Raw genomic sequence first — 13,131 nt, 5'->3', positions numbered from 1 at the left:
TTAAAGCATTTTTATTGTTGTACTGAATACTGTATATTGAATCTCATCAACAAGTTTGGTAACAATGTTAAGAAGCGCTGAAGGAAAAATGTGTTAAATGAAGCTGATGAGAATTGTGAAACAAAAGGAGAAAATACGTATTGTGTGTTTCGAGAAACCTCAAAGTTATGTGACAGAAAATGAGGTTTAACTGGTTATTCTGCATCTCTAAAGGTTACATGACTGTGAATATTTGGAAGTAAAGGTAAAACACCTACTCCATTTATTATATTATTACAGTACATATCTTCATCTCTGAAGAAGAAATGCAGAAATAAAGACTCAGACACAGAAACTGAAGCTATTAGGCCCATTACAGGTTCATTTATTTTATTAAAATGATCATTACTATAGTATAGTATAGTTACTACAGTAAACAAGCCATTAATTATTCTTAGTGACAAATACACAAATTACAGTTTGGAAATAAAGATATAGTTAGAAAGTTATAATCTGTGTAACATAAAATAATTGTTTAGCCGATATGCATGTGAAACGTTGTCTATTTTGTGTGTAAATCTACTGAAGGAAGGTCAGAACACCCATCAGAGAAACAAACAAAACCATCAGAGAACTACAGAGACACGAAGCCACAGACGCCTTCACTCGCTCTGAGAGCCCCAGATCTGTGAAGAGAAAATATAACACAACACAGTGAAATGAAGTTTATCCACAGTCAAAATAAATCAGAAAATCTGTTGAAATATTCACCTGCGTTTCAATTAGACACAACCAGAGGACCCATAGAGATGGAGGAGCTGTCGTGAAAGTCCAGAGATCTGCGGTTCCTCCGCTGATACCCAGAGTAACAGGACTGAGAGAGAGAGAGAGAGAGAGAGAGAGAGAGAGAGAGAGAGAGAGAGAGAGAGAGAGAGAGAGAGAGAGAGAGAGAGAGAGAGAGAGAGAGAGAGAGAGAGAGAGAGAGAGAGAGACAGAGAGAGAGAGAGAGAGAGAGAGAGAGAGAGACAGAGAGAGAGAGAGAGAGAGAGAGAGAGAGACAGAGAGAGAGAGAGAGACAGAGAGAGAGAGAGAGACAGAGAGAGAGAGAGAGACAGAGAGAGAGAGACAGAGAGATTTATCAAGGGGTACGTTATGATGAATAGAAAAGTTGTGAAAATATGTATAAATACTATCAACAAATGTCAGCTAATATATCATAGAAATGTGTTTATAACTCACAGTTGAGCAGTAATTGTTGGACATAAGACACAGATGAACAGAACAGTGCAGGTAAACTTTAGTGGAGTTTGAGGTGAAGATAAACATCCTGAAGGAGAAACGGCTGGATGTTGAGACACCGTTCTGAAGAAGCTCCACTGTGTTGTCTTGTGGATTTGGACACCTGAAGATAAAGATGATGATTTATTTCACTCTTTCACTCTTTAAACATGTTAAGAAGCTCAAACTGATGTTTGTGTCTTACTCTCCAGTGATGAGATCCCAGCTCAGACTGTTCTCTGGATCATTCACAGGTGTCGCCCAACATCTGTCAATCACTGTGACAAACTGACGGCTGTCAACCCCGTCAACACCAACCTCAACAAAAATCTGCTGATCGAGTTCTGCATCCACACGACCAGTGAAGGGCTGAGAGAACTCAGAATCCTGATATGGAACCATTCGCACCTGATACCTCCCTTCACCAGCGGGAAGATCCTTGTTCACACGGCTGATAAAATAAACAATAGAAGATTTAAGTTTCTACGGATGTAGTTCAATGTATCATTCTTGCATATAGATATGTATTAATATTTAGTTCAAATTGAGTCTCACGTCTCCAGTGGGTTGATATCTATCATAGAAAGTGTTTGTGTTTGGGGGTAAATGCAGCTGAAATTTAGCTTCAGTATTTTCTCTCTGCTGATGAGACCTGCGGTTGACCCTGTTGTCCCCAAAATAAAGTTCTCATAGATGACATGAGTGCCGTTGGCCTGTGGACCACACAACATGTTAGTCCAGATATCAATCAACTCATTAAAGTGTGTTAATATTGAGTCTTACCACAAGATTGGTGCCACAGATCTGATCGTTGTTATCAAAGTGAAACTGCACTCTTCCGTTCTGGACGGTTCCTCTGCAGCTGGGGTCATTGAGATGAAGAACATGAGCTGAAAAACCAGCTTCAAACAGCTGACAGCGAGATAGAGACAGAGATCCTGAACTACTCTCACAGGTTTCAGAGAAATCTGAGGAAAAAACATTGTCAGCATTTAAAAATATATATTTTTGTACATTTGAGATTTTGTTGTGAGGTGATTGTAACCTAAGGAGTGAGGTTCAGATCTGGTTTGGTTTTCTTTGCAGAAACAGCCGTAAACACCATTTCTCTCTCCACACAGTTCATCTTCAGTACAGTTGAGTGAAAGACACGGATCAGTCACAGCTGAAGAACACAGAGAGATGAAGCTCATAAATACAACAAAAGAGTCCACTGAATTATTTTGGATTAGGGCTCCGCAGCTTCATAAAAAGTTAAAGGATGGAGGGAAATGGGATGAAAGTTTATTTCTATATACTTGAAAAAGAATAGATTTCTCTAGATCATACAGTGTTTGAGAGTTTACATGTTTGGCTAGGAAATTGCTGGATGTTACTTGGTGGATCTCAAATCCATTTACTAATTCAAGTGAGCCCATACTCATTATTAAACAAAAGAACATTTGAGTACTTAAATTCTCTACCTGCACAGTAAGCAGCACACTCCATTGGTCTGACAAACTCATAAACATAATAATCTCCTGGACAGGCTTTGACTCGTATGGGATGAGATTCAGAACCACAGCAGCCGTTCCATGAAGACAAACAGACGTGTCGTCTGACCACTCCATCTCCCAGCTGTGGATGAGGATCTCTGAGATACAGTGGGTTATATGTGCCACACATCCCTTGACTCACACATGATTCTGGCACCTGAGTGCTCTGACCGTTGATGAAGAGTCTGTACCAGCCATTCCACTCCACATTATAATCACACATGCTGTAGTAGTTGTTGTTGTAATTGTAATTGAAAGAATTATCAGTGGATCTCCAGGGTTCATCCAGACTGGTGTAGCTGTCACAGGGGTCCACACTAGGAGTGCTGAAAGAAACTTCTATAAAAAAGAGTGCGTTAATAGTATCGATTAAGTTATATTAGATACAATGCATTCAGTATCATCTTACATGTCAGATATGAGCACAAATACATCCGAAATAATTTTGTTACAAATTCCAAATACTTGCTGAAATATATTTAAATAAAACACACAAATACTTATGTGAGAATGTATAATTAAAATACAAGTAATTTGGAAAATCAAAAACAAATATGCTGAGAGAATGTTGGGGAGTCCTCAAAGAAAAGTTTTGGGGGGTTGAAGGTGATTTTGTTGAGGCCTTGTTTATGAAAAGTTTGTACCAAAGATTCATAATGAGATTAAATAAAACATGTAACTGCCAACACAAATGAGAGCAGGGCTGCGTTTCCCGATAACGTTGCCTCTTATGGCAGGACACAGTCCAAGGTTACCAGTGTGGGCAGGATGCAGTCCATGCCCAGATCTTACAAAAGCTGTGATGATAAAGCTAGACAAAGGACGTGGCGAAAATTTGATTCATAATTATAATCTTAAATCATATTTTGCCTAGTTGTGCAAGAACTGTCGATCTTCTGCTGAGGCTGCAGCTTTTGGAAGTCCCTGGTTAGGCCTGGTTTCCCTCTGAGATTTTTTTCTCCTCCAATGGAGATTTCGGTTCCTTGCCACCGTTTGCAAACTGTTTTGCCTGGCCGGTGGGCAGCTAGAATTGTATAGTTATACTTAAGTAACAATGCATATAGGATTTTATAGTCTGTCTGATATCTGAGCGGTATTTTGACTTGCATAACCTTATATGTTTTGCCTATAGTCAATGTTTTCTTCTACAGCTGCTTTTTTATTCAATATAAATAAAGTTGACTTGACTTAGAGCGCTACGAAGACTCTACACCTAAACTCAAGTTATACCGGCGTGTTCCCCAAACTATACCTTTTGAGGTTTCTTAAGGTAAACCTTCTTAAGTGCGATATTAGGTTGATATCGATGCCTCAAGAATCGATTGTTCGCTCTACCTTGCGTAAAAGTATTGAGAAAAAAAAAGAATTATAAAGAAACACGTTAGAAATTGAAGAAATTGCATATATCAGGGCTCACTGAAATACTATAAAGAAAGAAAGAAAAATGTGTGTGTATGTAGCCTATGTATTTATAATTTTGCAAGTGTCCGATCCCGCACCCATGCTGGCTGTTTGATTTCGCTTGTTTTTGAAAGGGTCATTTATATTCTCATAGTTTGCCATGGTGTGTTAATGTTCTCCACAATCTGTGTTGATTCACATTATTGGTGTAAATCATTCATTTGTTTGACACCCGCAATGACATGGAAGCCTTGATGATATTATAGGAAAACACGTATTATCGATAAGGCACATCTTAAGGTATAACTTAAGAATGACGTAGCTTTAAGAAGGTTTTGGGAAACGCAGCCCAGTATTGTATGCACCATCCCACAGACAGCAGCCCCAACTCTGTTTTAACACACCTGCAGGTAATATAAAGCCACCCTGAACATGTTGGCCGTTTCTCAATTCCAAGAACGCACAGACAGACAAGACCGGTCTTGCGAGACAGCCTCGGAAGAACAAACTTAGATGGATGCGCCGCAATGACTTCTGGACAGTGGTGTAGTCTACATGATGCGCAGGTACTGTTTACGCCGTAAACCCACTATAGAAAATATCAATGATTTCTGAATACCCACTTTAAAAAGCGCGAGGATACATAACATCGTTTTGTGTCAGAAATGTGCGACACACTGAATTTTGGACCATTGGAGCAACAGGGAGATATGAAGAAAGGAGATCATGAAAGGCAAGCATTTAAACAAATTTTCTGTGTTTTTGAAAGCCTGCCCGTGAAGCGACTGGCACTTTGAGTGATGCTGCAGCAGGTGTTACAGAAAATGAACCAGACTAGGATCATGCTACTTTGCTACAATATCGTCTCCCTCCGTCGCAATATTGTCCAGGGTCTAAAATTGTTGTCCGGCAAAAAAAACGAATTACATATTCAAAACTAATAAAATGCATGTTTTAAAAATATATCATTGAAATACTGCTTTGTGTGATACTCACAAAATAAGTGTTTTGTTGAGATTATAACCTTTTGTTTCTTTTTCTTATTGCAATTTAATTTTATTCTGATTTATAGAATTGACTACTAATGATAGATCACAAAGAAGCACACAATGACATGATGTTGTTTCATAAAATGGACAAAGGGTGGCAGCACCCACCAGCAGCGTCACTCTGGGACCCTTAGCAATGCGCAGAGCAAGGTGGGCTCATAATCTGAATGAATGGAGAATGAGCAACAGTTGTCCTGCGTCACTGATTTCTGTCTAATATTTCCAGAGCACATCCTATCAGAGGATTATCTATATTTGCCAGCGGAGACGTAGCTGGGACCCGCTACACGTGCAGTATATAAACTAGATTATGTCTCTAACATAAATCAGCATAAACATGTAAAGTCTTTGAGCAGAATGAACGTACCTGCACAATATGAAGGTCCTGGGATCTCTAGATCTGGTCTGGTCAGTTTGTAGACATAATAATCTCCAGGACAAGCTTTGACTTGGATTGGTTTGGATGTGAATTGACTGCATTGGTCATAATAAGAGCCGTAGACTTCACGAGTAACAACTCCATCTTCTACTCCAGGATGAGATCCACCAAGCCACAGAGAACTGAAACCTCCACATGACATGTAACTAACACACCAGTCAGGCATCTGAGCACTTGATCCATTGATGAGGAGTCTATACCAGCCGTCCCATTTCACACGAGTGTCATCATGTCCAGATATATATCCATACCAATACATGTAATTGAATGTGCTCCTCCAGTATTCATCCAGTACCTTGTAGTTTGAGCACGGATCACCTGAGATTAAAACACGTTACTAGTAATGAGAATTAGAGTCATTGTTAACCTGGGCCCATGTTCTTAAAACATTCTCTCAGAAAGCTAATAATTAAGTAACAAAAAGATAAAACAATACCTTAACAGTCCTTAACATACTTTATCCAAAGTCTTTCAGTACATTTTTAAAAATCTAATTCTGTTCAAAACATTTATTTTCCTTCTTCTCGGTTTGTCCATTGACCCTGATGCTAAACTCTTAAGCCTCTTAAAAGTCCTCATCTATACTTCTGCCATTTCTGGACCTGAAGACCTCAGTTAAGGGTTGAGATGCTTTCTGAAGAACTTTTTCTTTAGGATCTTTCCTTTCATTTTAAGGGAAAACACCCACATTTCTAAGAATAATCTTTGAATTGTGTCACAAATGGAGCAACCTTTTTCACTAAGACTTTTTATGAAAACGGCCCGAGAACATGACTCCTCCCCTACAACCCCCACAAGATCAAAACAGTGATATGTGTCATATGTGACACTTTTTCCATTTTCTGTGTATCTTGTTGTTTATCATATTTAAGTCTTTACATCTCTATCTTTATTTTTCTTTCAGTCAATGTGTTCAGTTCTTTTTTTATCTCATATCTGCTTTGTTTGCCTTTCACACCATTCTTTTTTTCTGTTTCTCTTATTTTATTGATTTATTTGAGTGTAAGGTGACTTAAACTGTAAATAAATCCAGTGAATAAATGAAAAGAAGTCCTGAAAATAAAATCACCACCACATTACATTGATTTGTAGGACGTGAAGTCTTCCTCCATTTAATATTGAAACTTACTGAAAGTGATGCTGAATCCAGTGGCCAGAGTTGTGGTTGTTATGGAATCAGTCTGTGATATAGTGTTGACATCTGAAAAATATTATTCAAGATATGACTAAAATAACATAAATTAGATAGTTCAAAAGCTGGAAAAAGCTTTACCTGTGCAGTATCCTGCACACCAGTATTCTATTGGTTTCACGAGTTCATAGACGTAATAATTTCCAGGACAAGCTTTTACTCTGAGGGGTTTTGATTTGAGATCACAGCAGCCACCCCAAGAATACCCTCCACAGACCTCCCGGGTCACCACCCCATCATCTATCTGAGGGTGAGGACCATTGAGCCACAGGCTCAAGTATGCATTACAGCTGTTTTCATTGACACAGGTCTCTGGCATCTGGATGTTCATCCCATAATGATAAAGTCTGTACCAGCCACTCCAGGAGTAATATTCATCACAAATATACAATCCACTTTCATTTGCTTCTCTCCAGGGACGATCCAGAGACTCATAGTTGTAACAGGGATCATCACTGATGCTGCTGAAAGAAACTGTCATGGAGAAAAGAGATGTTAGTCAAAGTACTATTAAAGAATTGTGATTAATGAAGTCTATGCAGAGAGAGGGTTAAAAATCATTTAAAATGTAAAGATGAATTTGTCTACATTGAAATATGCAATAATAAATAAGCAAAATATAAAATACTAATTTACAACTTCAAAAGCAACTTTGAATGATGGTCGAGTTCCTCTAATGTCTCATGTTGTCTCTCATCTGATGGAAACTGTTAAATGTGTTGTTTCCAATCAAAACTGAGTATTATTGTGATGCTTCTGGCAAGTTTTTGATTTGAGGAACTATAACAGATTGTGTTACACATATGATAGAATTTAGATTCATGTTAAATCAACCCAATAAATTATTATCTTTGCACTATTTACTCTGAAGGAACTTGGTTGATCTTAAAGTTTCTTAAAAGCAACCTGTGTGTGATATCTGAGGTGACTAAAAGAGTGCAGACATACAGGACATCTGTGTTGCATTTCACTTCTAATTTTCTTATTCGTAAATGCATATACTACTTGGATTATACATTCTTTTTTATTATGAATCATGTAATAATAGTCATAGTTGGATCTACTGTGTCCCCTCTTTATGATGATATCACACAATGAGATCACATTATATTCTCAAAGGATCAAAAAGTTTAAGCTTCACCTGCACAGTATGAAGGTTGTTCCAGTGACTGATCTGGTGTGACCAGTTCATAGACATAATAATCTCCTGGACAGGCTTTCACTTGGATGGGGTTTGATCTGTAGTTGCCACACTGGTTGGAGTACCATATGTGACTGCCTATAACATCACGGGTCACCACTCCATCCTCAGGTCGTGGATGTGAACCGTTGAGAACCAGTCCAGTATAACCTCCACATCCCATATAACTCACACACCACTCAGACATCTGAGCACTTTCTCCATTCAGATACAGCCGATACCAGCCGTTCCACTCAACATGTCTGTCATCATATCCGTAATCCTGGTATGGGTTCTGCCGTATGTCTCTCCAATAGTCATCAATAGTTTTATAATTATAGCACGGGTCAGAGCTGACAGCTGTTGATACTGAGAAAATATTGGGACAAAAGCAAGACGTCATTTGATTATATTTTATATTTCATATACTCATTCACAGACTAGTTTTTTAAGAAATCCTGTAAGTAATAGAAACTACATTTTCAACAAAACACATACCGGTGGTGGTTTCTGGGGTTGTGGGGATCTCATTGCTAGTGGTTTCTGGGGTTGTTGGCATCTCAGTGGTTTCTGCGGTTGTGGGGATCTCATTGTTAGTGGTTTCTGGGGTTGTTGGCATCTCAGTGGTTTCTGTGGTTGTGAGAAATGGGTGATCATTAAACAAGGCAACAGTTATCAAATACAATTTCCTGAGCACCTGTATATGAATTTACCTGCACAGTATGTTAAACTGCAGCAAGTTGGTCTCACAAACTAAAGAATATCTGAACAGGATTAAGTTTAACTGCACACAATATATTTGTCTTTACATTGATGGATGCTTTTTAACTATATTATCTACATACGGCGCATCAGCTGGCAACCCAAAGAAATTAGAGTATATTTAAAGAGAAAGATTGTGGTAAAGTAAATCAAGCAGCGTTACAACATTAATGTGCATTTAATAAGTTAAAAACTGGCTACCATTTATGCTGCAATTATATTATACTTTAGTTACCACTATATTCAGCTTTTTTTCCCTGCTGCTGTTATGTTCCGCTCTGCGCTTTTATTGAGTAAATAATGACACTAAAGCAACATACATTATAATAATATAAATAAGGGGTTCCCAAACACGGGTATAATCAAAGGTAGGCTATCTCACCTGTTATATAGAAAATAGAGAAGCAGCACACATTCACTCCCTTTGCTTTTTTACTTGTCATGAAGGAATAAGTTTAATTTCAATATGAAAATACCTTATTGTACGGTTGCACAATTATGGCATTCTTGTTTATTTTTTTCCCCTTGATATTGTAAGTGAGATTTACAATGTTGATTATATTTTAATGTTTTAATAATCGCGGCCACAAGCTGCATGCAATGCGCCTCTAGTGTCCAAGCACAATAAACGTTTGAACAATACGCTACAAGTTATTTGCAGGAAAACACTTTTTTAATGCACCGCAACAAGTGGCTTTGCGTGACCCTCCCACTCAAAGCTTGACATCCTTTGCTACCAGTTAGTGTAGCAGTGTTGATACATCGAGTTCGCTCACTAATTTCACAATTAAATCATTTCCATGGTTGGATTACGTTTGCTATTTTATCCTATGAGTCCTTATAAATGCAACTTCAACTATTTGCATATTACGAAATATTCTATGTGTTGCTGACGCGGAGAAGCTTATTCATGTATTTATGACCTCAAGACTTGACTACTGTAATGTGCTACTTAGTGTTTGTCCTGCATCATCAATAAACAAACTACAGTTAGTTCAGAACGCAGCTGCCAGAGTTCTAACCAGGTCCAGAAAACACCATCACATAACCCCAATGTTATCAACCCTTCACTGGCTACCCATTAAGTATCGTATTGACTTTAAAGTTCTTTTAATCACTTATAAAGCCTTAAAGGGTTTAGCCCCTATAACAGAGCTTCTATCACACAACCCATCACACTCTCTAAGATCTCAAAACTCAGGACTTTTGATAACACCTAGAATAACTAAATCCACCAAAGGGGGTCGAGCTTTCTCATACGTAGCACCTAAACTCTGGAATAACCTTCCTGATATTATTCGAGGATCAGACACACTCGCCCAATTTAAATCTAGATTAAAAACGCATCTTTTCAGCCAAGCATTCACTTCATGCAAAATATGCAAAATAAACCACCGGGAGACTACTGACATTAGATATTATTTACTGGGTGTTTATATAACAAGTTAAACTATTACTGTGTTTTACCTTTTTTGTTTTTTTTCTTAATTACCCCTGTAAAGCTGCTTTGGAACAATGCACATTGTAAAAAGCGCTATATAAATAAAATTTTACTAAATTGAACTATTTCTTAATGTGCTTATTTGATAAAGCAGTCTGTATAGAGTGAATAATTGATTGTCGAATGATCGTTATCCATTAATTCAGCACCACCGCCGTGGACAGCACCTGTGAACATGTGTTGCTGTCATTTTTGTAGTTTTTAGAGTATTATTGATGTATTTCCAGTGTAGCCATACTGTCGAAACCATTTACAGTATATAGGTGTTAATTTATGCTGAGCGGGAAAATAATGTCATTTTACTGTTAAATTCAAATTGAGTGAAATTGAACAAACTGAAAGAGAATACTTTGCTCATTATTGTGATGATTTAACGTGTAATATCATATAAGACATCAGTCCTCAGGGATGGTTTAAGATCACACAACAAATTTACAAGACACACATATAATACAGGATTAGCCAAATTGATGCAACATAATTGTCTTTACACTGATGGTTGTTAGCTTTTAATTCTATTATCTAAAGGTGCATCAGTTTGTAAACCGAAGAATTTAGAGTTTATTTAAAGAGCAAGATTGTGGTAGAAGGTTTAGTAAATGTTTTTGCTAAAATCAAAGACGGCGTCATCCGTTGAGCATTTTAATTCATTTAATCCGTGAAAATCTGGCTACAGTTTTATGGAGGACCCGAAGAGTTGCGTGTAAAGTAATAAAGCATTTCATTGTCTAAATAATAATTCTACAATAAAATAGGCAATAAATCTGATCCGATAAAGAATTAATGACTTTATCGTTTCGCCTACTTGTAGTTGGATAAATAAATGAAGCTTTAAACAAATGTATGGCTATTTTCATTATAGAATTAGTTATTAAACAATGAAATGCTATATTACTTTACACACGACTCTTCCGGTCCTCCATTACAAAACATTTAAATGATAGAAAAGTTAACCTGCCACGGCAGCAAATTCAGCAGCTTTTGGATCTTGTGCATTCAGTGTCCGAGCACAAATACAAGTAATTGTTACTTGCTGGATTGATTGTCGAACAATCGATATCCATTAATTCAGCACATGGTAATGTGGGACGTAAGAAAGTGAACTCCTAAGGCAGTAGTTCCCAACCTGCTGACATGCTTTTAGGTTAAATAATGCTGTATGTTTGAGAACAATGATGTGCTTACAATGACAAGATAATGCAGTCAAAAATAGTAATATCTTATATAAAATAATTATTTCCATCGGCAGACATCACACGGGGCTTCGCAGTAGCTGGGAGCACTGTCATTGGCTCTTCTCGCTATGAGAGTCACGTGAGAAACGTCTTCGCCAGGCGGTAAAGTTCATGTTAACATAAAAATCAAAAGGAAACGTGGCAGTGAAATTTAAATGCGCTGTTGTCGCACCTAAACTCTCAAACTATGTCAACAACGATCGTTCTTCCATTCAGTAACACATACCTCTCTGAGACAGCATTCTTTGTGGCTATAAAAACAAAGTCCCGCAGCAGACTGGATGTCCACAGTGATTTTAGACTGACTGTCATCGCCATTACACCTGATATACCATCACTAGTCAAAGCATGCAAGCCCAAAGTGGACATAAGCGTTATATGTTTACCTTTGTAAAGCAGTACTTGACAGTAACCTACACTTTATGGTAGTACATCATTCTAATGATAATGTTTAAGATTTATTTTATAACGTTCAGTATACTATATATTAAATATACTATATGTTCATAAAATAACCTGCAAATAGACCAAAACAACTTATTAAATTATTCACTTATTTATTATCTACATATGTGTGTGTGTGTGAGTAGCAATAATGTTTGTATACACTTTCATTACTTTGTATATGTATATGAATAACTACTCAAAAAAACTACACTGTATTTCAGCAGTAGTTAATATTTGTAAATATTTCAATGAAAATCAATAAGGGCCACTTATACCAAATATTAAATCAAAGATTAATTATTTGATGCAGTTTAGCGGGCTCTCCATTTCAGAGTACTTTGTGTCATGCTATTCGTATCAATTATATTAATATTAGTATCAAAGGTATTTAACTGCCTGTGTCAGAAACACAAAACATATTCACCATTACATATTTTATTAAGCTTTTAATAAAGAAAGAAAACAAGGACATTGCTTAACAAATGTAGGTCATTGGGCTACAATGAAGTGTTCGTTGTGTTTTCTTTGCAGAGTGGATTCATGCACGTTTCAGTCGCGCGATTTAAAGCAACAGAACATTGTATTCTTATAGTGTTCAATCATTCAATGTAGAGGATCGAAGAGTTTATTTCATTTATGCCATCCAGTCATTTTCTATTCTGCAGAATTGTATTTAAAGTGTGTAAAACACTCACCAATAATCAGCAACAGAAGACAAACACACAATGAGAATAAGAGCCTCATTGTCACAAACGGTCCCTCCTACACCTGCACACATCATTTAAACAATTGTGTGTTTTTATTAGTTCATTTTACACTAAATACAAATTAAAATAATTTGCACATAATGGGCTAAAGTGAAAAGAAGTAAAAGTACCTGAGTTGAGACGCTACTGCAGAGGTTCTCTATTCAGCAGTTGAAGCAGAATAGTGATGCTATATGTAATTAACTGGGTTTTATTCATTAATGTGGGTGGAGCTTAACTGGAAGACAATTACTCGCTCAACCTGTTATTGTCTTCTTGGTTTTTTTAACATAAAAATATTTGATGCTTGAACATTGTTGCCTTGACATTTAAACTGATGTTCTTTGTCTTAACGTGAATAGATCAGAATGCAAATGGAATGAATGA

The 13,131-nt window shown here is 37.1% G+C and overlaps 1 protein-coding gene across 1 annotated transcript; it reads right to left on the bottom strand.

The window, feature by feature from the left end:
- Positions 1–336: 336 nt before the first annotated feature.
- LOC306906178 (uncharacterized protein) lies at positions 337–12,930 on the bottom strand. Its single transcript, XM_079477327.1, has 15 exons — positions 12,876–12,930; positions 12,694–12,766; positions 8,552–8,683; positions 8,015–8,422; positions 6,955–7,347; positions 6,811–6,882; positions 5,610–5,999; positions 2,721–3,131; positions 2,303–2,422; positions 2,041–2,225; positions 1,813–1,970; positions 1,463–1,708; positions 1,219–1,381; positions 751–853; positions 337–665 (listed from the first exon to the last, which is right to left on the bottom strand). Exons 2-14 carry the CDS (start codon positions 12,740–12,742, stop codon positions 758–760), a joined length of 2,823 nt encoding a protein of 940 aa, XP_079333453.1. The 5' UTR covers positions 12,743–12,766; positions 12,876–12,930; the 3' UTR covers positions 337–665; positions 751–757.
- Positions 12,931–13,131: the final 201 nt, after the last annotated feature.

The sequence above is a fragment of the Barbatula barbatula genome, assembly GCF_947034865.1.
Source record: "Barbatula barbatula genome assembly, chromosome: 16".
Classification (NCBI taxonomy): Eukaryota; Metazoa; Chordata; class Actinopteri; order Cypriniformes; family Nemacheilidae; genus Barbatula; species Barbatula barbatula.
This window is presented reverse-complemented; position numbering and strand designations above follow the sequence as displayed.

Excerpts from the sequence above, each read along its gene's own strand:
- LOC306906178 (XM_079477327.1), bottom strand. The coding sequence starts at position 12,742 with ATGAGGCTCTTATTCTCATTGTGTGTTTGTCTTCTGTTGCTGATTATT. Across the intron at positions 8,423-8,551 it reads AACCCCAGAAACCACCACCG|TATCAACAGCTGTCAGCTCT; the intron begins GTATGTGTTTTG and ends ATATTTTCTCAG. Across the intron at positions 6,000-6,810 it reads TGGATTCAGCATCACTTTCA|GTGATCCGTGCTCAAACTAC; the intron begins GTAAGTTTCAAT and ends TTTTAATCTCAG.